At 49.3% G+C, this 27,120-nt stretch overlaps 1 protein-coding gene across 2 annotated transcripts in view; it reads left to right on the top strand.

The window, feature by feature from the left end:
- Positions 1–2,245: 2,245 nt before the first annotated feature.
- The window catches only part of KY (kyphoscoliosis peptidase), a 47,052-nt gene continuing 22,177 nt past the window's right edge, over positions 2,246–27,120 (top strand). Inside the window, exons 1-6 of one of the 2 annotated variants that reach the window (XM_033133287.1) lie at positions 2,246–2,451; positions 5,636–5,698; positions 9,453–9,515; positions 20,643–20,717; positions 22,522–22,584; positions 25,352–25,434. In XM_033133287.1, coding sequence (XP_032989178.1) covers positions 2,316–2,451; positions 5,636–5,698; positions 9,453–9,515; positions 20,643–20,717; positions 22,522–22,584; positions 25,352–25,434 — 483 coding nt within the window. In that variant the 5' untranslated portion in view covers positions 2,246–2,315. The remainder of the gene's footprint in view (positions 2,452–5,635; positions 5,699–9,452; positions 9,516–20,642; positions 20,718–22,521; positions 22,585–25,351; positions 25,435–27,120) is intronic. The other variant, XM_033133288.1, reaches the window with a different exon arrangement.

Raw genomic sequence — 27,120 nt, 5'->3', positions numbered from 1 at the left:
TGCTTTGGAGCAAGCCTTCAAGTACGGGCGATGTCGCCTTAACTGCTCTGGGAGATGCTGGTGATCCTGAATCCCGATGCTGCCCAGAACCTGGATCCCGGGGATGCTGCTAAATACCCTTCAATGCACAGGACATCCCCCTAAACACAGAGCTCTCTGGCCCCTAATGTCCACAGTGCCACAGATGAGAAGCCCTGCTCCAAAGGATCTGTTTCTAGGCATCCTCGGATTGGTACACCCCCAGGTCATCATCTCCTTCTCCAGAGGCAGCTCTGGGAGGTGACACCATGGTGAGCCAGGTCCTAAAAGAGATACTCTGACGCAGGGGAGTAAGGGGGCGGGGGGAATGGGAACCTGAATTTCAGATAAAGGAGCTTCAGCTTCCCCCCCACACACACTCAGCCCCATCCAGTAAGGAGAGGTATTGCACAGAAGCTTCTGCTGGGATCTGCACCCTCTAAGGAGGTAGTCCACACGGTCCTAGGTCAGATGGGGGTACACAAAAGGTGCCTAAGCAATCTCCAACCCCAGGAGCTTCGAATAATCCATAGTTCTTACTTTCCCAGCCATCTAGAGAGCATCCAGGCTTAGCCAACCTCCCAGGCGTGTGTGTGTGTGTGTGTGTGTGTGTGTGTGTGTGTGTGTGTACAGACAGGACAGGAGAGGACTGGACTCTCTACATGAGGACACCTGCCTTGGGAGTCACCCACCTTCACTGGTCCCTCGGCTCAACTCTCTAGGGACTTCAGTTCAACACTTAGGGCAGTCAGGGACCTCTCCTTTCATCAGATGCCCATTGGGCGAGGGGGCAATGGTGATGCAATGAGGCAGCCATCTGTACAGACCGCCAAACTGTGAGCCTCAGGCAGCAGCGAAAGATCGTCAGTCTGACGGTACAGCTGGGTGACCCCCAGCTCCATCATTGACTTGTCGCTTTACCTATCCCTTCCTTTCCTCACCCTTAAAATGAGGTTAAGAATGACAGCTACCATTTGGAGATTACTCACTATGCACCAGGTACCTCACAAAACAGCCCTGGAGAATTTGTATTATGCCCACGACATGTGTGAGAAAATGGAGAGGAGATGGCTTGTCCAAGGTCACACAGGTGGCAAGGGTTGGAGCTGGGACTGGAACCCAAGCATACAGGCTGCCTCCCAGGGAGACGAGGGCGCTCGCAGGGACCACGCTGCAAGGGGAGGTCAAGACACTCCAGAGTGGGGAGGGTTTTAGAGCAAAGGCGTCCATGTGCTCAGCATTTACTAACGGTGGAAACTCAAGTGAGGGAACTGGCTCAGGCAGGGTGGGCCCACCGTGCCAAGGGCTACCAGGCAGATGCTGCTGTAAACACTCCTGAGATCTAGAGCCAAAGGCCTTGCTGCTGTTGGCTGGGCAGGCCAGGCCCAGCTAAAAATAGACGGGCTCTCAGGTCCAGCTCCCTGCCTGCAGCAGGCAGGCTGCCCCCTGCGCCCCAGCCCTCTCCTCTCCTCCTCCCCCTTATCCCACTGGGCAGGAGCCAGGTTTCCAGAAAGAACAGAGATGTTAAGACTTTCACTTCAGGCCAAAGACTTTCACTTCAGGCAGAGAACTGTTCAGTTGCTACCCAGTGGGCATGTTCCAAGTTCTGGTGGGGCCTTAATGGGGGTGCGGGGGTCTGACCTCAATACTCCATCCATCTCCTTCTTAGAGAGGAAGCTGTAAACCTCCAAAACGCACACCGGGAAGGAGTGGGGCCAAAACTCAAACTTGACCAATTTCAACACACCTTTGCAATTCAGTCTGGAGCCCGCTTGCTGTTTTCCCTGTTCCTGAATTGACTCGCTGTTGACAGCTCTGTGCGAGTCTGTATTTGCTATGGCTTTCAGAGAAGGTCTGCTTAGGGCCCTCTCGGGTAACCCCCAAGCCACTCCGGAGATGGCGGGGATGAGGCGCGCCTGACCGGCCAGAGCACAGCCCTGGAACCAGGGACCAGCGCTTCCAGCGCAGGGGGCGGCAGGCAGGGGAACGGGGCGGGAAGCTCTGGGGCGGGTGGCCTCTGCGGGCTGTGGCCTCGGAGCAGGTCTGGGCTCAGCCGGGATTTCCTTTCAAAGGTGACTTAGAGACGCTTCATTAGGGGAGCGCACTGCCGGGCGGGCCCTAATGGCGTGTTTGGCAGAGTCAGCGAAACGCGGCGCGCAGCGGCTCGGCGACGGGGGAGCGCCCTCTCCCGCGCCCTCGCCGGCTCCCGCGCCGGGCAGCGCCGCGCACGGGGCCATTTGCAGTGCAGGCAGCCTCGCGAGCGGCCGCGGCGCGCCGGCGTGGAGCGAGGTCGAGCCATGGAGCTGAAGAAGGACAGCAACGCTGTGTCCATCGACATGCTGCTGATCGTGCACTCGGAGAAGCGGCGCACTGCGCAGGGCACGCACTCCGACCGGCAGGCGGACCCGGGCGCGCCGCCGCAGCGCAGAGGAGGTAAAGTGCGCCCGGCCCGACCCCAGGCGGCCCCGGCACCTCGGCCTCTTCGCCTAAGGGCCCACTCGCCACGGGGCGCCCCCACACGCCCCCGAACGAGGTCAGCGACACAGACCTCTCCCCACGGCTGGGTGCGCCTCCACGCTGCGGCTCTGGCGTCCCATGGCAACGCGCAGCCCGTGATGGCCCCGGGCCCCGGGCTGACTCCCTGTGCAGGCCTGTGGGTGCTTCTGTCACTCCTGGAAGCCAGTTTCCTCCAGCCACTTGTTAAAGGGTGCAGAGCAGGGTTGGAAGATGCCCTGGAAGAAGAGCACCAGAGCCTCAGGCCTGACCCCTGGGTGGCTGAAGTCTGCTCCCCACATGGCACATGCAGGGTGCAGGGGACCCGGGGAAATCTGTGTGCTGAGTCAGACTTGAAGTTGGGGAGCTCCCTCGGTGTCCTTGCACAAGTCGCGGCCTCAGTTTCCCTTTCTTGAGTCCTCGCCGCACTTCTTACAGAAGGCATAACAAGTGTAAAGGGCACACCGACTTGGGTAAGGTTAGGTTTGAAATCTGCTCTCCCCACCTTAACTTACCTGTTAATTTTACTTTCCTACAGACTTTTTGGGGAAGGGTAGACTGGAAAAATAAAGTGGCTGTTTATAGAGTGATTGTGGAAAGCAGGTCCTAGGCTTCTATAGTCTCCAGAGGAGAGGACACAACGTGAAGAAGTTACAGATGGGTAATAATGGAGATTAAATCAGCCCCTCAGACGTCTGGGAACCTCTGGGTACTGGGTCCAGGAGGAAGCCCTCGGGAACCCTGGCGGAGTGGTGTTCACATGCCTTAGGCTGACTGTGCACCAGTGCCGTGGGGGTGATGCTTGACAGCCCACGCAGTCAAATGACTCCTGCCTCCCGCCGTCCTAGGAGTTCCTAGGAGTCTGCCCTGGCTCTTCTGTCCCCAGAGCCTCTATACACATTGAACATTCACTTTCTACCTGCCTCACTGAAGCACTGGTGCCGTGGATGGCTTTGCCCCCACCAGCCAAAAAGGCTGGAGCTGCCCCACAGCTCCTGGTGACCCCTTGGGGAGACAGGCAGGGGAAAGAAATAGATTCTGGAGAGCTGAGAATGTTGACAGCTACTCCAGTCTCAGGAGGAATTTAGGGACCAGCCATTGTTTGGGTTCGTTGGTTGGCTATTTCTCAGAGCTGCTCCAGGAAAAACAGAAAATGCCTGCCCGGTGTATTTGTAATGAGGAAATGGGCAGAAACCATCAGCTCCTTGATAGAAATGAGACTGCTTTACTACACACAACCGTCCAGAAGGCCTCCCACAGTGTGCGACATGGCCAGAGGGCCCCCAGGAGGCCCAGCTCTGCATCAGCCCAGGAGTCCCCACCTCCCTCTCCTGCTCTGATCACATCTCTCCTAAAGGCTCTGACACTAGAAAGAAAGGGCAGAGAACACAGAGAAGCCCCGAGAATGCCAGGAATCAGGAGTGCTATGGGAGGTGTTCAACACCTACCACAAACCCTGCATGACTCCAGAGCAACGTCCTTCACACTCATGACTGGACTGTGACTCAGGGAAAAAAGACCCTGCTTGTGAGCCCCTTTTGCTGATATTTTTCTCCAGAGATTTTCCTCAGAAAGAGAAGAGGGAGGGTGCACAGACTCCAAGAACTGTTGGGCAGTGGTGATGTCTAGGAGACCCCTGGCTAAACCAGCTTGCAGGCTGACGCAGCCTTAGGAGGGGAAACACTGAGCAAAACTAGCTTGTTCCAAGGCCTCTTGTTGGTGCACAAAATCCAAAACATGTCCATGCCCACTTCCAGGCGTCTCCTCCTGTCTCCTACCCACTCCAGGTCCTCAGCTCTGCGAAGGAGGGCCTGAGCTCAGTTACTGTCACCATGCAGAGGACTTAGTGAAGATGTGACCAGGTGGCTTTCTGCTGTGCCCTTGTAGCAGCAAAGAGTCAGAAGAATAGGAGGCAAGGAGCATGTGCACCAGGAGATTTGGGCTGCAAGGCCAACAGGTGCTCTCTCCCCTTTCCTCTAGGGCCCTAGTATTTTCCCAGCCATTGCTTTAGAGCAGTGCTTCTCAAAAATGTGCGTGGAGGCCCTCAACTCCTCTCAGGTATTCCTCTGGCCATGGAGGAAGCAGCCTAAAGCTTTCTGCACCAAGTCTGAAAGAAAGAGTCTTAGGTTTTATCCCCAAAGTCAATGTAATTGACTGTGCCCACTCGCCACGGACAGTCAGTGAGACACAAGACAGTCAGTGAGAGTTCCAAGTGGTAAGTCACAGACCCTGACTGTGAAGGGCTCTGCAGAAAAGAGGGACTGGGGTTGCCTCGGAATGGTTGAAAGAGCTGGAGAACCAGGCTTGAGGCTGAGCTTCCAGGAACAGCACCATAAGCTGCACAGTAGAACTAGACTGGTGAGGAAAACTCCACTGTCACCAGGGAGCACGAGGTGCTCTTTTCACACCAGGAACTTGATTTCATTGCAGCTTCTCCCACTGCCAGAACATATGACAGTTCTGTGCCAGGAACTCGACCTTGCAGCCACCACTTCCAGCCAGCACCAGAGAGAGAGAAAACGAGAGACCATGCATACTTCCCTTCCCTTCCCTGTTGCCTCATCAGGTCCCAAGACGGAATTGGACACAGGTGCCACTGACCAGCCATGCCTAGGCCACACACACCCATGCTCTAGCTGCAAGGGAGGCTGAGAGAGCAGGCAGCTGTCACTTTCAGTCCCCAAAAGGATAGGCAGTCTTTACCCACCCCGCACTCCACATCAAGACTCTCAACGTGAGAGATTAGGCACACACAGAAATAGGCAGGCAAAATGAATGGCAAACGTTTTCTACAATAATGCTTCCATATTTACGTGGTGGAGATGTGGGAGTGAAAAATGGTCCTCTGTATTGCAAAAGTTCTCTCTGGATGATCCTAATAACCAACTCTGCCACCCTTGAAAACAATTGTTTTAATATATTTTTTAAATGTTTTCAATGTTAACGGTTGCATTCATGCTCCCAAGTGCATCTCATTCATGGGCAGCCTCCCTCAGATCCCAGGAGAACCAAGTTCCCCCAGCCCCACTTTAACCCAGAAACGTTTGTAACTGCCGCTCATCACTCGCTGGGCCTGGGTCTCACCGCCACAGAGAGCCTCATGCCAGTCCTTGTTATTTCACAGGACTCCAAAGCATCGGAAACGGAATCCGGAAATGGCAGAAATTCGAAGAAAATGACCTGTATGGTAAATTCTCTCTTTTCATTTTATTTTTTAATCTCTGGAATTCAACACGTTGAGAAATGACTGGAAGCATTGGGTTTCCCTTGTTTGAAGACTGGCTGTAGACATCTAACCATTCAGAAAGTGGCTGCTCGTGTCTCAGCCAGGCCTCTGAGGCCACTGTGACCCTGGAAAGTTTTCCATGGCACCAGGTCCGCTGGTTTCCTGGAGGCTGGAGGGGGAGCAGGAAATGTCATAAGATTGAGTTACCACTTGTTCCACTGGTTGAGCTGTAGGGAAGAACGTGGCATCATTTGGATGATGAGATGTAGGTGGGTCCCCATAGAGGTGGTGCTGCTCACATCATGCAGGTCATGCATCTTTTGAAAGTTTTTCTGAATGGAGAGGACAGCGGCCTGCCTTAGGACGGTATGACTTACGGCCTGGGAGATGCCAATGGCTCCCTGCTGGCCTGGGACCCAGAATACAATAAAATCTGAGAGAAGTCGGCTTCCAAAGCCTCCTCTCCCTGGTGCTAAGTGCCTGTCCCCCTACAGGCCCAGGATCCTCTGAGAATTCTATGCAAGGACCAACTATACTGGGCCTTATTCTGTGCCCTCCAGAGACTCATTAGCCCAGCCTCCAGGAAAAAACATCAGGGTAACTACACTGGGGGCATGTGAGAATTCTAATAAGAATCAGACCTCTACTCACAGAGCCCCAGTAGGGGTCTCAGTCAGACCCCAGGTCAGATGACTGACTCATCAAATGCCAGTGTGAAGGAACCACCCTCCATGACCCTCCATAAATGGGGAAACGAGACGGCAATTGAACAAGATTGAACAGCTATGGTCTGCTCTCCTTGTGACAATAACAGAAGGGAAGGATGAAGTTCTAAAAGTAAACTCATCCATCCATTACTTCAGTAAAGGTCTACAGTGCTTACCTTGTGCCAGGTAAGGTTCTAATTGTTGGGGATGAAACAGTGGGCAACACAGTCCAGAACCCCTGCCCTCATGGGGTTACATTAAAATGATTGTAATCATAATGTCATTCACTGCAGTTGAGTCTCAACATCCTAGAGGTGAAGAGATGGCAATATGTCATCCTCAAGACACACCCCCCTAGGCACCAGCCCTCTGAGTCCCAGCTGACCTGCATGCACGGGCAAGATGGCTTCCTTAATCTCGCTATGCTCCCGCTCTAGCTCTACGGAAGCAGACACCAAAGTTAGTGAAACTATGCTGAAGGCTCATGAGAATTAACATAAGAATCATACCTCCAGAGACCTGTCAGCCACAGAAATGCACAGCAGCCCATGCGTGCCCAGCCAGTGTGCAAGTGCATGAGTGGGCAAGTGAGACGGCGCAGTAGGAGGGAAGAGACGCGGCATCTTCATTTGCTGTAGTCCCTTTACCCTGCCTGAGTTGTCTGAAATTCATCTCCTGTCTTCTCGGGCATGCTGTCACATCAGGAGAGGATTGAAATATACTGAATTTATCCTCTTTTCACCATCTTCAAGGTTCCTGGTTTGAGGGAAGTTTAATGGAAAAACACAACAAAACACAAAGGGACCCAGTCACTGTTACAAGACTCTTCTAAAAGACAGGAAGTGGGTCTCACTATATTGTGTAAGCTGATAAAGAGGACGATTAAGTAGTTCTTGCAAAAATTGAGTGTTTCGGGTAAATGCAGGGCTGGAGAGAAGGTCCACAGAGGCCTTGAACCCAGAAAAGATAATGGTTCCCACCACTCCACCAACATATGTAATTTAGAGTAAAATTTCATTTATTTTTCAAATGTCACACTTGCCTTGGGAAGAAATTAAAATTATAGCTTCTGTCTATGTTTTCTGATGGCGAGATTGTGAATACATACGTGTCTTGCTGGTGCTCAAGACACCCAGCCCTGGGAACCAGCAGGCAGCCCAGCCCTGGAAACTGGGTGCCATGTTCATCCGAGAAGGAAGCAGCTGAAGGCTTGTGCTGGTGGAGTGTGCACGACAGTGGCTGAGCATGGGGTGGTCCAAAGGGGCATATGTGCCCCCTCTTGCTGCCTGTACACTCCTTGGGCTGGGGCATTGACAGGGTGCGGGGAGCCTGGAGTGCTGCAAACTTTTCCAAGCAGCTGGTGTTTGGGCTGAGCCACCCTTCCCAGCTTGCCCAGCAACGGGCTTCCCCTGCTGTGATTGGCTGCTTTCCTTGGACCTGGCTGAAGTCTGCCTAGCAGCACGGGGACTGACGCCCCACAGCTACAGGGAAACCAATTGTGCAGCCCTGACTATAAATACCCCACAGCAGCTATGCCAGCTAATTGCCCTCCTTGAGGATTCCCTTCCCAGATCCTGTTTCCCCCATCAGCCAGCCGAGCAGAAATGCAGCCAGTTGTGTCCACAGGAGGTGGCCTCCCTGTCCTAGCCTGAGTCTGGCCTGGAGCTCCAACCCAGAATACCACATCCCCTGGGTTGGAGCTTCTGTGAACCTGGCCCTCAGCCGACCAACCTATCGCAGTCCAGGGTTTAAGGGTCCTGGCTGGCCTGCTCATAGGAGAAGGCTGGAGCAGGCAGGCTTCTCCAAGGCTTCTCCTTGCGATTGATTGCCAGGTCGATCGCAAGCTCAGCCCAGCTCAGTGCCTCACCCACCCACCACGACTGGCTTTTGTCTGGGCCCAGGCATGAGAAGCACTGATAGCACATCTGGTTGGGTACGAAAAGGATGTCATCCGAATGGAACTTGGTCAGGCCAGCACCCCAGAGGCATGCTTGTTTCCAGGCTCAGGCACTGGTCCCAGTGGGCACCTCCAGTAGCAGGCCCGATAGCCTTTCTGCAGACCAGTGTTCAGCCAGGGGAGAAGATGGCTGGCCAGAGTGGTAGCAGTGGCAGAACCTCCGGCTGCCACAACCCTGGCCCTTCCCAGCCCTTCCCATTCCTCCTCTGAAGCAGAGATTCAAGGGCAACCTCAGCAAGACACGGCCCTCAGAGCAGCTGTAAAGGGAGAGAGTATGGAAGGTGACGCCTCCCATAGGAGGGGCAGGTAAGCCTGTGGGTTCCCGCTCATGTCCTATGGCAGGATTAGGGCATCTCTCCACAGCAGCCTGACCCCACTAGGCTCAGGACAGCTCTGTGTCCCAGGGACATGAATTTCTCTAGTGAGTGCCCTGCAAATGTTTGTGAAACTGAACCAAACTGCAAGTCATCCCAAGTCCTAGGCTGGAGTAGGAGGCAGGCTGCCCCCATTCTCCTCAGACGGAGGTGAAGGCTGAGCTAGGAGTCAGGAGAGTGGGGGTTCAAGTCCCGGGTCTGACTCTCCCTGGTCACAGGGTCTGGCAAAAAGTTAACGAGTCCAAGCTGCAGATCCCTCAACTGGAAAATCAGGACAGGACCCTCTCAGCCCACTCCACACAAAGGTGGGAATGTCAGGCGTCCCATGCAGTTTCGGGATTGTACCTGGCGACACCAAAGTCTGGAGCTGTGGCTACTTAACCCATGGAGGTGTCCCCAGCTTCCTGTGCTGGCACCTGGCGAGAAGTGTTGAGCATGTGTATGCAGGCCTCCCAGGCATTTGCCTCTGCGTTCAGGTGTGTAAATGTGCTGATTCCCATGTGTGCATGGCGTGCGGTGTACACAGGGGCGTGCATGTGTTAAAGCCAGGCCTGGGATGAGCTTGGCCCCAATCAGCCTGCCTTTCTTGCAGACACACTCAGCTCCCGGCTCTGCCTGGGGAAAATTCCACTGTCATCCCAGTAGTCACTGCAGGTCCCTCTGTCTTCCTTAAATAGGAAACCTGGCAGAGAAGCAGCTCCCTCAGCAGACCCAGGTCATTACTTCCTACGACAACCAAGGTAAGGGATTTGCCACTAGCCATGACCTCTTCTCCAGCTCCTGTGTGCCAGAGAGACAGCCTCAGCTCTTAACCTTCACACAGCTCTGCTTCCACAGCCCCCCCACCCCGAAATCAGCTGCCCCCACTGGCTCATGTGGAGCAAGAAGGCTCCACTGCTGTGGCTGGAGGCAAGACCAGGTTAGCGGTGTCCCTACCCCAGCCTCGGTTTCCTACTCTGCATTAAAGACCCGAGGCCTCGTGCATGAGTGCTCTCACAGGTTCAGCCCTAAGAATTCACCACCGGCGCTCTCAGCACTGTCGTCCTAACCTGTAAGGAGATGATCTGATGACATCCAGGGGACAGTGGTGTCTCCCTGGAAGCAGGAGGCTTCTGGAAGCCCTGGAGGATTCAGAGCCTCAGGGAAATTCTCTCTGAAACGCGCACGTAGGAAGTGCATGTCAACTTGGTTCCAGCTCGAAGAAGCCAGCTCCCCTTGCATCCATTAGGCCAGAATTCCTGGGAATGTGGCTCCAGGAGAGGCCCCAGAGCCACTTGGTGGGCAGACTGCTACCTGCCACCCACTTTGGGCATCACAAGGACAAGCCCAGGCCCCACTGCTTCTCCCAAATGAATTAGCAGTACACAACTGGCCACCAAATAAGAATAAGTGCTATCTCACTAAAATGAGAGTGCGTTATGACCACTTATCTCACTGGCTAGCTCTAGCCACGTCCCGTGATGCAGTCATGATGTTATCCCTGTTAGTACACAAGAAATTGAGGCTTAGTTGTCCCCGAGCCGGACAGTCAGGCCAGACCTCCATCCTGCACTGCCCCTCCTGTGTCCCAGGCAGACGGGGGTGGGAGGAGGGGATGAGGCCTGCTAGTCCCCAGAGCTGCACCTGGCACACCACACCCTGGCTCATGTGTGCCACTCACATGCCACCTCCCAGCATTCACGGCTTCCAGAGGGTAGGAAAGAGGATGGCCTTGGCATCTTACAGGAAGGATGGAGCCTCATGTAGGTCAGGATGGGACAGCCCAGTAGGGTCCTATGGGTGGCTGGGCCACAGCAAGAAAAGGGCTCCACCTTTTTGAGAGCCTAGCCAGAGTCTACACTGATACCAACAGTGTATCATTCCATGTAAAGCTGCTCCTGACACAGGCACTGAGGATCCGTCAAAGAACAAAACAGACACAGGCTCCTGCCCTGTGGAACTGACACTTCAGTGAGGCAGATGACGTCAACAAGTAAAATACAGGGTGTCAGATACAGCTGGAGGAGAAAATAAAGCAGGAAGGAGAATAGGGGGTGGGTGGGTGTGCACATGAGTATGTATTAGTGCCCTATGACTGCTATAACAAATTATCACAAACTTGGGACTTAATACAAATTTACTCTCTTAAATAGTTCCAGAGATCCCAAGTCTCCAATCAGTCTCCCTGGGCTAACGTTGAAATGTCAGCAGGGCGAGCTCATGAGGAAAAATCCATTCCTTGCCTCTTTCATGTCTAGAGGCTACTGGCACTCCCTGAGTTGTAGCTGCATCATTCCATTCTTCTCTGCTTCCATGGTCACATTGCCTTCTCTACATATACGTAATTAAATCCCCCTCTGCCTCTGTTTTATAAGAATCCTTGTGATTACACTAGGCCCACCCAGATAATCCAGGATGAGCTTCCTATCTCGAGATCCTTAACTTAATCACATCTGCAAAGTCCCCTTTGGTGCATAAGGTAGCATTCACAGGTTCCTGGAATTAGGGCATGGATATCCTAATTGGCCCATAATGGCCCCTTGAAGGGCCATTATGCAGCTACCACAGGGAACAATTTAAAATAGAATAGTGAGAAAGGCCTCCCTGAGAAAGTGACATTTGAGCTAGGGAGGAGGGGAGGGACAAGCCATGCAGGCACCTGGGGAAGAGCTTCCGGCAGAGGGAGCACCTGGCATGAGGGCAGGAGGCCGAAGCAGGGAGCAGGTTACTGTGGCTGGAAGGGGTGGGCGAGGTGGGCGTAGCAGAGATGAATCAGGGAGGACACAGGGCAGATCTTTTAAGGCCTACAAGGCTACCCTCAGAATGCTGGTTTCTAATCTGAATGCGATTGGACACCATTAGATGGTCTGAAACATGAGAGTCCCAATGGATGGAGAATAAACAGAAATGGGCAAGGGTAGATGCAAGAAGACCCTTTAGGAGGCAGCGTGATAATCCAGGCACGAGAGGTTTTTCCCATGGTGTGGATTTGAGGTGTCGAGAAAGAGAAGACTCAAGTTTGGGACCTTGGGCAGGAATGTGAAGAATTCAGATTTGCCCTGAGTCTTAAGGTGCCAAGCCATCGTGTACCTGCTGTTTTGGATAATAGTGACCAGGGGCATCATTATTCTGTGTGCCACTTTCCTACTCCTCCAAGGAGCCTCGAAACTCATGAGCTCGGTTCTGTGAACCGCACCAGCCCTCAGAAGAGATTTCTCAGCAGCTTTTTATGTCACAATAAGATCAGCGCACCAGGAGGAACCCTTGGTGTGGGCTAGTCAGTGACCTGAGCACCTTTTGTGGTTCACCTCATTTAATCCCACAACCACCTTCTGTATAGGTTATCACCCCCATTTTACAGATGGGGAAACTGAGGCCAGAGAGGTTTTAGTAACTTGCCTGAAGTTACGTCGCTGGCACATGCCAGGTCTGGAAGTTAAGCCCAAGTCTACGTGCTTCCAAAACCAGTGGGCTTAACTACTCCACCATGCTGCTCCGTTCCATACAGAGCCGGGACCACTCTGGGGTGGGGGGCTGAATTGGGTACAGGTCCCCCTACACCTCCCCACTGGAAAAAAATTCCAAGATTTCAATCAGAACTTGTCGTTCAGAATGGTTCAGCTTTTTCCTCTCCTCCTCACCTTGTCATTCAATGGCAGACTTGATACAATAGGTGACAAAAGATAGTTAGCATCTTGGATCATCATGTGGAACGGGGCTTCAGAAGAATCTGTAAGGGGTGTGTGGGCTGAAAGTGCTCCCTAGACTTCAGGCCTCGAAAGTTATTCTTAAGCAGTCAGTTTTCTGTTGAGGCTTCCATCCTTCCAAGTCCTCCACACTTATCCCCAGGCAGACACTTTGTGTCTTCTTTGATCACACATGCATTGGTCAAACTGCCACATTTCCAGACCTGGGACAATCCCATGGAGCTCCACTCTGCAGAAAGAATCATGAATGCCCCTGTGTTTTCAAGAGCCCAGTGGAAGCCGGGTCAGTTAAGGTTGCAAGAGACACCCTTCATCACACATCCTGGCCGGTGCCCCAAGGGTTTCAGCCCTGAGCTCTGGCACACTCAGTTGTCATCTCATAACTAGAGCTGCTGAGTGAGGCTTTCATACTGTGTCCAGCAGAACCCCGTGAGCCATCTACAGGGCTGGACTGTCCTATCACCATCCAACATGCTCTTCCTAGGATGTCAGAGCTCACCACGTCCTGCACTAAAGCTGTCTACTGCACCCCGAGCGGAAAACTAGCCAGAGTCTGTTTAAAGATGTTTTTTAAATTACAAATGCTTTAGCTGAGGTTTCCTGGTGCTCAGCTACCACAGGAAAATAGTCCAAGGCCAAGAATCAAGGTTGTAAATGTAGCAGCCAGTTATGAAAAGAGTTAAAGAAGATCTTAAGTCAGTGATGGCAGATACCTGGTATGAATCCCTCCTTCCCTACACATACTTGTGTGTGCACACTCCCATTCGTACACACCCATGCCTGACAGTCTTTGCTAATTGATGAATGCTCCAGGCAGCCACTTCCAATCAGTCAGAGTTAATGAACACCACAAAATCTGTTTGCCATCCCTGCATTAGGTGTTCTGAGCAAATTAGACCTTTAGACAAATCCTGAGTCAAACCTGCAGCGAACTGGAGAGAAGCTGTCGGGTGGGCGATCTCTCCTGACTGGGTAAGAGGCAAACCAAGGCAGTACACCAGCGATGTGCGTGGGCTCGCCTTCCGCATCTCCATTACGGAGAGGGTAGGAAAAAGGAAGCAGAGCCAATGGCATCAGGGGGAAAGGCCTGGGAGCCACTTCTTAGGATTAGCAGAAAATCATCACTAACTCACGTTCACTAAGACAGCCAGAGCTGCAGCTTCAGAAATGTTATTCAGAAACATCCAGGAACTTCCAACGATTCCCCATACAGCCATATCTCTTTGTCAAAGAATTAGGGAGCTGAAAAACACATGACTGTTAAAGCCTTTCCAAGGGTGGGTGTTGAGGTAGTCTCACACGCTGAATGCAGGTGACAACTGGTAGAACTGGGTACCGGTGAGAGAGACAGCCAGGTGACCTAAAGTCCCAGGAAGCGTCTCCCTTGGGTTTGATCATGACTGTTAAGATTGATGTAATGGTGTCAGTACTTAGGGTTTAGGTCTTATTTTAAATTTTGCTCCAAGTGACGTTCCACTATCATTGGAGATTGGTCAAATTAATTTTTTCCCTTAAATTAGGAGTGTTATTTGATACAGGCATGCTATGGTCAGCAAACTTACCACTTCACTCACACCTTTAGGAAGCATGGGACGACACTGTGAAAGCCGCTCACCTGGGAACAGCAGGCCCAGACCCAGTTCCTGGGGCACAGAAGCCACCCAGAAGTGCCCTTACACACCTGGAAATGAGAGTGGGGGTCACACTCTCACACAATCAGCGAGGCCAGGAGCCGTGCTGTTTTCCTCAAGACAGTACTGGTCAGCAGCACCCCACTGAAAGAGAGCCAGGAAGTGGGGCTCAGGAGAATGTTAGATATCAGTTCTTGTCCAACAGGGGAGAGAGAAGAGGAAGGAGAAAGGGGATTAGAAATGGGGATGGGTGGAGCTTCGTGTCCAGGGCTGCCTTCAGCACGTGAGACTGCCTCAACACCCACCTTTAGAAAGGCTTTAACAATAGTTTGTTTGTCAGCTCCCTGATTCTTTGACAAAGAGCTATGGCTGAATTAGGAGTGGCTGGAAATTCATGGATGTTACGAGAAGTTTGGGGAAGAGGTTGGTTGTTGAAGCCTAAACCAACAAGCTGTTCAGCTTTGCAGCTTCTCTAAGCTACTGGAGATTGTTCCGGCCCAGCATTTTCCAACTTGTATTTGACGAAATAATACTGGGTCAGAGAGACTTCTTTGCTGCAGGACTTCTCAGAGCATTGTGTATTTCATCTTACAAAAGGGTGGGCATGTTTCTCAATTCATTTTTTTCACAAGGCATTTTGCAGCTAAGTACAGCTTGGTATCCCCTTTGGAAAACACCTCAGAGTGCTTCAAGTGGACAGTGAAAAGAAAAAGGAGAACAGGCCCAGGCCTCAGGCATCACAGGAAGACACACAGGAAGTCTTTGCTGCTAAAGGATGGATAAAAATCAAATGTCAGTGAGTGCATCGGCGAATTCGAGTACGCATACATTTATGTAACCACCCCTACAGAGTACAGAGAAGTTCTGTCACCCCAAAATATCTCTTGTGCGACTCTTTGTAGTCACATCCTTCCATCCCTCCTAACAGTTTCTTTGTATTGTTGAGAAGTACTTCTTGCTATGGATGTGCCACAGGGTGTTTATCCATTCACCCACTGAAGGACATTTAGGTTGTTTCTAGTTTGGAGTGATTATGAATAGAGCTTCTGTAAACATTGTGTATAGGTTTTTGTGTGAACATACGCAGTTCTATTTCTCTCCAAGACTGCAATAGTTGGGTCATTTGTTATCTATTATGTTTTGTTTTATAAGAAACTGCCAAACCATTTTCCATAGTAGCAGTACCATTTTACAACACCACCAGCGATGTACAAGAGATCCAGGTTCTCCACAACCTTATCAGCGTATAGTATTATCACTATTGTTTTATTATTGCTCATCTAATAGGTGCGATGTCTCATTATGGTTTTACGCATTCTAGTAGCTCATCATGTTGAACATCTTTGCATGTGCTTATTTTCCACCTCTTTTTTTTTGGTGAAATATCTGTTCTTTTACCCATTTTCTAGTTGGATTGTCTTTGCACTTTTGTAAAAAAATCACATTGCCATATTTGCGTGGGCCTATTTCTTAACTCTTTACTATGCTCTGTTGATCTATGTATCTATCCCTTTGCAAATATCACACTGTCGTGATTACTGTAGCTTTTAGTACATCTTAAAACCAGATAGTTGGAGTCCCCCGACTTTTTGTTTTTCAAAATTGGTTTGGCTACTCTAGTTGCTGTAATTTTCCATCTAAACTTTAGGATCATCTTGCCTATATCTACGATCTATAAAATTCCTCTAAGGAGTTTGATTAAAATTGCATTAAATCTATAGCTCAATTTAAGGAGCTGACCACTTGGCAATGTTCTCCCCATTTATCTGTCTTTTTTAATTTGTTTGATCATATTTTGTAGGAGTTTTTTGTAGGTTTTTCCTTTTTTTTAATTAAAGTTTATTGGGGTGACAATTGTTAGTAAAGTTACATAGATTTCAGGTGTACAATTCTGTAATACATCATCTATAAATCACATTGTGTGTTCACCACCCAGAGTCAGTTCTCCTTCCATCACCATATATTTGATCCCCCTTACCCTCATCTCCCACCCCCCGCCCCTTTACCCTCTGGTAACCACTAAACTATTGTCTGTGTCTATGAGTTTTTGTTTCTCATTTGTTTGTCTTGTTCTTTTGTTGTTTTTGGTTTATATACCACATATCAGTGAAATCATATGGTTCTCTGCTTTTTCTGTCTGACTTATTTCGCTTAGCATTATACTCTCAAGATCCATCCATGTTCTCACAAATGGTCCTATTTCATCTTTTCTTACCACCGAATAGTATTCCATTGTGTATATATACCACAATTTCTTTATCCATTCATCTGTCGAAGGACATTTTGGTTGTTTTCATGTCTTGGCCACCGTAAACAAAGCTGCAATGAACATTGGAGCCACGTGTCTTTATGTATAAATGTTTTCAGATTTTTTGGGTAGATACCCAGGAGAGGGATTGCTGGGTCATATGGTAATTCTATTCATAACTTTTTGAGGAACCTCCACACTGCCTTCCATAGCGGCTGTACCAATTTGCATTCCCACCAACAGTGTATGAGGGTTTCTTTTTCTCCACAGCCTCTCCAACACTTGTTACTATTTGTCTTGTTTATGATAGCCATTCTAACTGGGGTCAGGTGATATCTCATTGTGGTTTTTATTTGCATTTCTCTGATGATTAGTGATGTTGAGCATTTTTTCATATGTCTATTTGCCATTTGTATGACCTCTTTGGAGAAATGTCTCTTCAGGTCCTCTGCCCATTTTTCAATTGGGTTATTTGTTTTTTTGTTGTTGAGTTGCATGAGTTCCTTGTATATTTTGGATATTAGCTCCTTATCCGAGGCACTGTTTGCAAAAATCCTCTCTCATTCAGTTGGTTGCCTCTTTATTTTGTCAATGGTTTCTTTTGCTGTGCAGAAGCTTTTAAGTTTGATATAGTCCCATTCATTTATTTTAGCTTTTACTTCCCTTGCCTTTGGAGTCAAATTCATGAAAGGCTCTTGGAACCCAACGTCCATAAGTTTAGTACCTATGTTTTCTTCTATGCAGTTTATTGTTTCAGGTCTTATGCTTAAGTCTTTGATCCATTTTGAATTAATTTTGGTACATGGTGACAGATAGCAGTACAGTTTCATTCTTTTGCACGTGGCTTTCCAATTCTGCCAGCACCATTTATTGAGGAGACTGTCTTTTCTCCATTGTATGTTTTGGGCTTCTTTGTCAAAAATTATCTGTCCATATTTATGTGGTTTTATTTCTGAGTTCTCAATTCTATTCCATTGGTCTACATGTCTGTTTTTCTGCCAATACCATGCTGTTTTGATTATTGTTGCCCTGTAGTACAAGCTAAAGTCAGGGAGTATGATGCCTTCAGTATTGTTCTATTTTTTTAAGATAGCTTTGGCTATTCGGGGTCTTTTGTGATTCCAAACAAATCTGATGATTTTTTGTTCTATTTCTTTAAAAAAATGCCATTGGGATTTTGATGGGGATTGCATTAAATCTGTATATTGCTTTGGGTAATATGGCCATTTTAACTATGTTGATTCTACCAATCCATGAGCACGGAATATCTTTCCATTTCTCTGTGTCTTCTTCAACTTCTTTTTAAAATGTCTTACAGTTTTCAGCATATAGGTCTTTCACATCCTTGGTTAAGTTTATTCCTAGGTATTTTATTCTTTTTGCTGCAATTGCCAAAGGAATTGTGTTTTTTTATCTCTTTTTCTGAGATTTCATTGTTAGTATATAGGAATGCAACGGACTTTAGTACGTTGATTTTGTAGCCGGCAACTTTCCTATATTCGTTGATTGTTTCTAAGAGCTTTTTGGTGGAGTCTTTAGGGTTTTCTATATATAGCATCATGTCATCTGCAAAGAGTGACAATTTAACTTCTTCATTCCCAATTTGGATGCCTTTTATTTCTTTCTCTTGCCTGATTGCTCTGGCAAGGACTTCCAACACTATGTTGAAAAGCAGAGGTGATAGGGGACAGCCCTGTCGTGTTCCTGAATGTAGAGCAAAGGGTTTCAGTTTTTCACCGTTAATTATGAGATTAGCTGAGGGTTTGTCATATATGGCCTTTATTATGTTAAGGTATTTTCCTTCTATACCTATTTTGTTGAGTGTTTTAATCATAAACGGATGTTGTATCTTGTCAAATGCTTTTTCTGCATCAATTGATATAATCATATGGTTTTTGTCCTTTATTTTGTTTATGTGATGTATCACATTGATGGATTTGCGTATGTTGAACCATCTTTGTGCCCCTGGGATGAACCCCACTTGGTCATGATGAATAATCTTTTTAATGCATTGTTGCATTCGATTTGCTAGAATTTTGTTTAGAATTTTTGCGTCTGTATTCATCAGAGATAGTGGTCTGTAGTTTTCTTTTTTTGTGGTATCCTTACCAGGTTTTGGCATCAGGGTAATGTTGGCCTCATAAAATGAGTTAGAGAGTACTACTGTCTCTTCTTCAATTTTTTGGAAGAGTTTGAGCAGGATTGGTATTAGATCCTCTTTCAAGGCTTGGTAGAATTCACTAGTGAAGCCATCTGGTCCCGGACTTTTGCTTTTGGGAAGGTTTTGGATGACTGATTCCATTTCGTTACTGGTGATCGGTCTGTTTAGTTTTTCCAGTTCTTCATGGTCAGCCTAAGAAGGCTATATGTTTCTAAGAACTTGTCCATTTCTTCTAGGTTATTGAATTTGGTGGCACATAGTCCTTCATAGTATTCTTGGATGATCCTTTGTTTTTGTAGGTTTTAACATACAGTTTCTGCACATTTTTTTCAGATTTATACTCAAGTATTTCAATTTTTGGAGCTATAGGAAATAGTAATTTTAAAATTTGATTTCTGATGACTAATTGCCAATTAGTATATAATTAACTTGGGGGTGCTGATCTTGTATCCTGTGACCATGCTAAACTTATTAGTTCTAGGGTCTTTTTTGTAGATACCTTGGGATTTTCCACATAGATATGTCATCTGTGAATAAGGAACATTTTATTTCTTCCTTTCCAATGTATGTGACTTTCATTTCTTTTATTGCACTGGGTAGGACTTCCAGTACAGTATTTATTAGGAGCAGTAAGAGTGGACATCCATGCCTTGTTACCAGTCTCAGAGGGGAAGAATTCCATTTTCACCATGCTAACATGCATGTAGAGTTTTGGTAGATGCCTTTCTTCAGATTAAGGAGTTTTCCTTCTGGTCCTAGTTTGTTGAGAGGTCTTATCATACTAAATTTTGTCAAATGCCTTTTCCTGCTTCAGTTAATATTATCATAGGATTTTCTTCTTTGGCCTGCTAATATGGTAAATTACGTTCACTGGTTGTCAAATATTGAACCAGCTTTGCATTCCCAAAATAAACCACACTCAGTTGTGGTGTATTATTCTTTTACTATATTGCTCTATCTAAATTTCTAATATTTTGTTGAGGATTTTTGTGTTCATAAGAAATTGTAATCTATAGTGTTCTTTTCTTATACTATCTTTGTCTGGTTTTAGTATCAGATACTATGGCCTCATAAAACGGGTATGAATTATTCACTACTCTTCTGTTTTCTAAAGTATCTTGTGAAGAAACTGGTGTTATTTCTTTTTAAATGTTTGTTAGCATTTTCCTGGCATTTGTTTGTTTTTGGATGATTTGAACTGAAAATTTAATTTTAAAAATAGATATAGGAACATTCAGATTTTCTTTGGTGAGTTTTAGTAGTTTGTAGCTTTCAAGGAATTGGTCTACTTCATGTAAGTTGTAGAATTTATGTACATAGATTTGCTTGTATTTCCTTATTGTTATTTTAATACATATGGGGTCTGTAGTGATATCACCCATGTCATTCCTGATATTGGTATCTTGATTTCTGATTTGTGTCTTGTGTCTTCCTTTTTTCTTTTGCCAATCTGCTTAGAGATTTATTAATTTTACCGATCTTTTCAAAGAACCAGCTTTCGATTTCATTGATTATTCTTCCATTATTTCTTCAAATATTTTTTCTGCACCATACTATTGTTCCTCTCCTTCTAGGATCTCAATGACATGAATGTTAGACCTTTAGATATTGTCCCACAGGTCTCTGAGGCTCTGTTCACTCTTCCTGTTCTTCATATTGGATGCTTCTTAGGGATCTATCTTCAAGTTCACTGAATTCTCTTGGAGCACTTTTTCTCTGCATCCATTGTGCACTTCTGGGTTTGGGGCTGCCTTTGAGTTCAATCTAGGTAATACCATAGAGGGAGGGGAATAGTACACTCATTGTGAATTTGTTGACGCTTTATATTCTAATCTTCTTCCCCAATTTGCCTTCTATCACTTCCATAGTCCTCAAATAATTGCCCCACGCATTCTTTCCAATATTTATAGTTGCATTCAGTGAGCAAGACAAGATGGAATATGCTTACTCAGTCTGGCCGGCTCTGGGAACTCACTGTCTGCTTGCTTTTTTCTCTTTGCTTTTTCAAAAAAGAATTACTTCTGTATTCAAAAGAAAGCTGTAAAACCAATTTTGTTTCGTTGTTCAAACATCTGTCGTGAGACATTGTATCCTTTCCTAGTAGAATCAGGCTGAGGATGTCGCCTCCTATTCCTTTGCAGGGACACAGCTAACTGTGGAGGTCCACCCTCAAGACGCCATGCCCCAGCTACTCAAGAAGTTCTCCTTGGCTAAACGTACGTACAGGGCTGCTCATGTGTGGAGGGCTGGCAGGGAGGACTGAGGGCAACTCAATGGGCCAGAGCCCAGCCAGGGCATCTTCTGGGATGAGGAGAGGAGTGACCTGGACCTACACACGGGTAAGAAGCAAAGGCATGACAGCTTCGTGCTGGGGGTTCTCTTTCTTGTCCATACCCAATAACCACTATTCTTGAGTGTCTGCAATTAGGTGTGGGTAACACAAAGCATTTAGCTAAAGATGAATTTCACCATAAGAGTATTGTGGTTGTTTTTAGATAGTATTTATTGACTGCCTAAAAAGTAGTATGCACAGTGCTAAGTTCTTTACATTTATTAACTTTTTAACCTTTTGACACATACCATTATTACCCCCACTTTTTAGATCAGCAAAGTGAGGCTCACAAAGGTGAAGTAACTGCCTAAGTGACCAACTAGGAAGAGGGTCAGAGCCCAGGTCTGACTGAGGCCTGTGCTCTTACCCACCAGAGTTGGCTGCCTCCAGTGCAGGGCACAGGCCCAGACCTAGGGCCCTGTTGTCTCCTCCATTCCCTTCTGGGTCCTTTCCCTGCATCTCTCCATCTTGTGGCTAAACAGGGGCCTGGGCAAATGCCAGTCAGGGAACGGAGGCTGCAGAACAGCCACGGCTGAGTGGGCCAGTGTACACTCAGTGAGCCAAGGCAGGCCCTCCATGGCTGCCTGGTCCTGCAGCCCTCAGCAGTCAGGCTCTCAGGAGGGCAGCTAGGTGTGGAGGGGACAGGCCCTAGGAGTCAAACTGCCTGGATTCAGATCTCAGCTCTGTGAGTGTCTTGGACAAGGGTCTTAATCCCTCTTTTAAACTCAGTTTCCTCATCTATAAAAGGAGGGAAATAATTCAGTGTCCCTCATAGGATTTTTATGAAGTTAAATGAGATAGTCAGTATAAAGCATAAGCCAGGTGTAGTGAGTACACAATAAATATTAGCTACTATTTTAAACCCCCGTTACTCTACCAAAGAATGTAGACGAAAACAAAATATAGGTGCAAGAAAGAAAAGGTCCGTTGTTTCTCAGAATGGCCTACATACATTTGCAACCTTTCATTGTTATATTTACAATCTACAGTGGGCTTCAAGGGCATAAAACAACCTGCTTTGGCACCCCAACCCCAGCTCTCCTGGTTTCATCAGGGACCCACATCTTCCTGACCTGGTTTCAAACCAGCAGGAAGAGTTCCACTCCTGTTGCCCATGGAGTCAAATAGCTATTGGCGACCATTCTGCCTGAACAGTCCTGGATTTATAGGATTTGATTGCCCTTGAACATTCCCAAGGAATAATTTAATAATTACTTGACCTGGGTTTCAGCTCCATACAAACCACCTTCCCCTCGCTCCCCTTTCATATCTGTCCATGGTCCGTTCTTGTCCGGGGATTGTCTGGTACGAATTCACTGGTGCTCTTAGCATCTGCCGCTGTGTTCCAAGATGGCAGGAGAATGTAGGGAAGGGCAGGAGCAGCCGGCTCCAGGCAGACCCACTGAATAAGCCGAAGTGTTGCTGTCGAAGGAAATGCTACCTCGGCTCATGGACTGCAGGTGTCTTTCTCGTCATCCATCCCTGGTGCCCAGCCCGCCCTTTGCCCCACCAGGAAGTTCAGAGCAATTGCAGCAGCCAGAGCAAGTCCAGAAGTCCAGGGGATAGAAATAAGAAGGCTGTGAGAAGGGGAGTGGGTTAGCAGCAAGAGCACCACCCAGAGAATCATCTGTGCTTGCATTTCTATTTCTTCTGAAGTGTCTCTACTTCTGACCTTTGGGATATTGTAGGTTTACAAGGTGATAAAAATGGAAACACAAGACCCCGGCAGCCTGGAGGGAAAGATACCCATGGTAAGTTTCGGGCCTTCTCGGGGGCCATTCTGTGAAACGGGGAATGGGTTTAGCCACACGGGGAAATGCCAGTCAATTGAAGATGGCTCCCTAGGGCACTGTACCGAGAGTCTGGGACCCCCTGTGGGCTCAGGGGAGAGGGGTATCGTGACTGATTAGCAGTGTCTGCCATGGACGCGAGGGGAGCAATGAAAAGCTCCCTCACCAGATGTGAACCTAAAGTTAAAGCAGAAACCCCACCAATAACAAGGCAGTCCGTTATGGGAAACATATTAAAAACAGAATCCAGAATTATGTTAACATTAAGTGAAGTCTAAGCGTCTATAAAGTAGGTGGCGTGTGAATAAGCAGAGTGAGGCAGAGGAAGAAACCCTGAAAGGGCTGATAGACGGCCTGGGTTTGAATCCTGCTTTTGTTCTTCACTCACCTTCCCTGGGCCTCAGTTTCTCCCTTGGTAGACGAGATGACATCTCAAGTTTGGTACAGCTTGGCATTTCTTCCCATTGTTTTACTTTAAATTTAGAATAATTTAGTTAATGTCACTGGCATTTTAAATGTATTTGCGGAAAACCGTATTTGGATCTTACATAATCGGCTCAGAAGGTAAATTTAATGAGGCATAAATCATTCTGGGTATTTTTAATGTTTAGATATTGTAAAGTGGAACCAAGAAAAGGTAGAACTAGTAATAGGGTTTTCAGACCCATTTTAGAAATGCCGTCTTCCTTCTAAATGGGAGTAGGGTGACCTCATTTGCAGAGCTGCACTGAGTGGAAATTGTTCAATGTGTAAGCCCCCTTCATATCCACTTAGGTCACCCTGACGGCCCTTGTCAGAGAATGGCAGGAGCCAGATCTGTGGGGGGAGAGGACACTGAGAAGTGGGGACGCTCAGGAAGGCCTGCCACCCTGTCTCTGTGCCCTCCTGGGCCAGCGCTGCCCTCAGACCACCCAAGATAGGGACTGATGGTGACCTAAGCAATGGAAAACAAGCAGTCCCAGCTTCGGCACCAGAGGGGAGGCCACGATGGTGCTGGTTTTCCTTAGGAGAAGAACAGCCTTCAGATCCTGGATATGGAGAGAACCCAGTCAGAGGCTTCAGGCCAAAAGGACCAAACCCCCCAGGGGCTGATGCCATGTGGCAGCAGGGAGCAAGGGAGCAGTGTGAGGTGGCCTTGGGGAAGGTGCCAGATCCAGCCTGGGGCTGAGAAGGAAGAAGGCCTGGATCCTAAAAGGAAGGGACCTCGGAGCAGTAGGGAAATGCAGAAGGAGCCATGTGGCCGGCTCCTGATGGCTAAACTTGACTAGCTCCCTAACCAATTGGCATTACCCCTCATCCATTGCTGGCGCAGAGTGGGGCATGGAGCAGCTCAGCACAGAGCTGGTGGTGACACACCCTCCCCACCTTTTCACCCCATCTCTTGGGTCTGTAGCACCAAGGTACGGAACTCTCACAACCCTCGCGGGATGTGGGCAAATGCACTGGCACAGAGGCTTCATAGCCCTGCTCCTGCACTTGCTGGCTGAAGACCTCCATTCTGCACACGACAGGGAGCAGAGGAACGCTGACCTTACCACATGAACTGTCATCTCATTCATTCTCCCAGGTGCCCCATATATATGTGCCTGAGGCCCAGTGGCTGAGTCCCAGGGAGGTGGAGATCGGGTCCCAACTAGAACCAGGCCTTCTGCGGCACCACTAGGCTCTTTCCCGCATCACTTTACTCTGCACCCTGGGGCCCCACCAGCACCCCTCACTCCCCCAATACCTGGAGGCTCCTGAGATGGCAGGCTGAGTGTTGGGTGGGTCCACGTGAATCAGGGATCAATGCCCCTGTGGCCCTATCCTCCTCTCACCCAGTCCCTGTCCTCCCACCCAGCTTGCCTAATTTGGGTCAGCTTGGCTCAGGGGGGCTTGAATATCAAGGGCCCTGCCAGAGCCCAGAATCTCTTCTGGGCTGAGATAGAGGTTTGCTGCCCATCCATCAGTAGGTCTGACCACTGGTCCATTAGCCCTGCAGTGGCAGACTGGGCCTGTCCTGTGTCCAGGCTTTCTATGAAAAAAGCTGGACATAGATGAGTGATTCTGGGGTGCAGTCTCCTTCAGCAGCCTTCCTACAGTACTTTGGGTGCCTGTTGTCAGAACACTTGGCTTTCTTGGGATGCTCCAGTCTCTTGCTAATCAGGGACAAGGGAGAAAGCCTACCTGGGTGCCAAACCCACCTTGCCCTACTGAGGCCCAGATGGCCTGGCTCCGTCCACCATGCCCTCTTCCCACACCCAGAATGCTCTGCAGCGCCTCCACCCCAGGATCATGGCCATGGCACGAACCCTCCCTCCTCAAGCCTATCAGGGGCTAGCAGCATTGCCCGGACACTTCCCACAGAGCACTCATTCCTAGAAAAGTTAGCAGGGAATCTACGGAAAACTAAATGGTGGGGGGAGAGGGATTTCGTCATCAATCTGTCTGGGCACTGCTGAGTTAATTGAGGTGAAACAGTTTCTTTAGTACTGGTTTCACAGGGTCTACAAATAAGTTTATGTTCCCTGTGAGTCTCCAAAAGGACTAGAGGTATTGCCATAGTCCCCAAACGAATTTGACCAAGGAACCCTGCTAGGAGATACAGCTCTTAGGAGCAGAGTCTCAAGCTCTGGGCATCATGTTGAAGGTTGCGCGGTCATAGCTCCTCAAAAAGACAGGGAGGCCTGAGCCTGGCAGCCCTTGGCAGCAGTTCCCAGCAGCTGACCTAGCCTCCCTGTGTTTCCAGCATACCCATGGGATCGGTCCAGCCTGAAATCCATGCCCCTGGACCTGCGGCAGTTTGAGAAACTGGACACCTACGCCTCGCAGGTAGGAGAGCCGGCCCCTCTGCCTCTAGGCCCCACTGGGTAGCTCGGAGTTCCCTGAGCCAGGGTAGCACAGCGTCTCCCCAGGCCCCGCCTGAATGCATCCCGAGTCCCTTGAATGGGTGGCCCAGAGTGCCTTTCACAGCATATGGATGAGGGACGGCAGGCCCAAGGCAGCAGGCCCCTGCCCGGGACCACAGGCCATTCCATCCCCCACCCAACGCACAGTCCTACGTCATCCACCCCAGGCTGCACACCCCGTCAGCCAGCCCTATCCTGCCTTCCCCCTGCCCCTGTGGGCATAGCCACTGCTGGTCCATGACAGCCCCGCCCAGGAAAGATGGGAGCAAGGTGATGGGAACAAATGGCCAGCACCCACTGTGACTGCAGCCACGCTCACTCCTGGAGCATGTGAGCTGCTGAGCTCACAGCTCTGGGCCGGGCACTTCTGGGGTGGGGGGACAGAGGGGCAACTACAAGAGCTGAGGCACTTGGGTCATGGGAGCCAAGCAGGCCCCTCCCCACAGAGGGTCTAATTAGAGGGGCCAAGGAGCTGGACCTGCTGCTGACATCAGAGTGAGCCGTGCTGGACCAGAAAGCAGGGCAATCGCCTACAGCGTCACAAAGACCACCCTGTGGTTAGCACGTGGTGGGCGCGTGGGAACCTTGTTTGTTGAGCTGGTGAATGGATGGAGAGGAGAACGGACCAAGACAGTCAGGTCCGAGGCCACGACGTCAGTGGGGACACATCCAGCTGTCCTGGCAGGAGGAGGCCTGACTTGGAGTAAGCAGGGGACTCTGAGAACAGAGAGGAGCAGAAGGCCAGCACCGAGCTGAAGGCAGGGGAGAAGGACCTGATCCCCAGTGTGTGTGATGTCGAAGGTGGGCAGAGGAGCGCTCAGGTGCTGGACTGCAGAACAGAGGGAGGGCAGGGCCGTTCCTCACTTCAAGGAACAAGGGAGAAGGAGCAAGTCTTGGGGGATGATAGGTTTGTTTGGGGGTGATGGCCTCTAGTACCTGCGGCACATCCAGTGGAAATGACCACTGGGCAGCTGGATGGCTGAGCCTGGAGCCGTATCCAGCCTGGAGAGGTTTGGGCAGAAACACTGACTCAGGAGCCATCAGATTAAGCTAAGAGCTGAAGCCATAGTGTGGGTGTGGTCTTGGGGAGGGTCAGGGAGGGGTCCAAAGAGCCTGGCGCCACCTCAGTCTGGAGGAGAGAGTGGAGAGAAGTCCCCACAGATGCCTGGCAAAGAAGGGGAGGCTAGATGTGGGCGGTCCTGAGAAGGAGATTTGGGGGCGTTTTGAAGAGACACGGCAAACAGGGGGGGAAAAGGACAGCCAGGACAGGAAGGGAGGAGGTGATGACATCGGTGAGTGAGGGCAGTGCCTGAGAAGTAGCAGGCCCCCAATGGCAGGAGGCCTGCACCCAAGGCTGACAGAGAAGCTGGCTGAGCAGGAGGCAGAGAGGAAGGATGGACGCAGGAAGGAGGGCTCATCAGTAAGGAAGTCCTGCCTGGGCCTCATTGAGTCTGAGGCCAGATGAGGGAAGGGAAGGCGGGTGTCCACAGCCTGAGGAGGGGGGAGTACGTGGTGATGACCACCAGAGAGGAAGGAACAGGTTGCTGGCCAGTCTCAGAGAGCAGTGCCAGAAGGGCAGCTGAGGCCAGGGACACAGCCACAGAGCAGT

This window comes from Rhinolophus ferrumequinum, chromosome 17 (genome assembly GCF_004115265.2).
Source record: "Rhinolophus ferrumequinum isolate MPI-CBG mRhiFer1 chromosome 17, mRhiFer1_v1.p, whole genome shotgun sequence".
In the NCBI taxonomy this organism is placed as follows: Eukaryota; Metazoa; Chordata; class Mammalia; order Chiroptera; family Rhinolophidae; genus Rhinolophus; species Rhinolophus ferrumequinum.
Note: the sequence above shows the minus strand (reverse complement) of the source record. Positions and strands in the feature narration are given on the sequence as shown.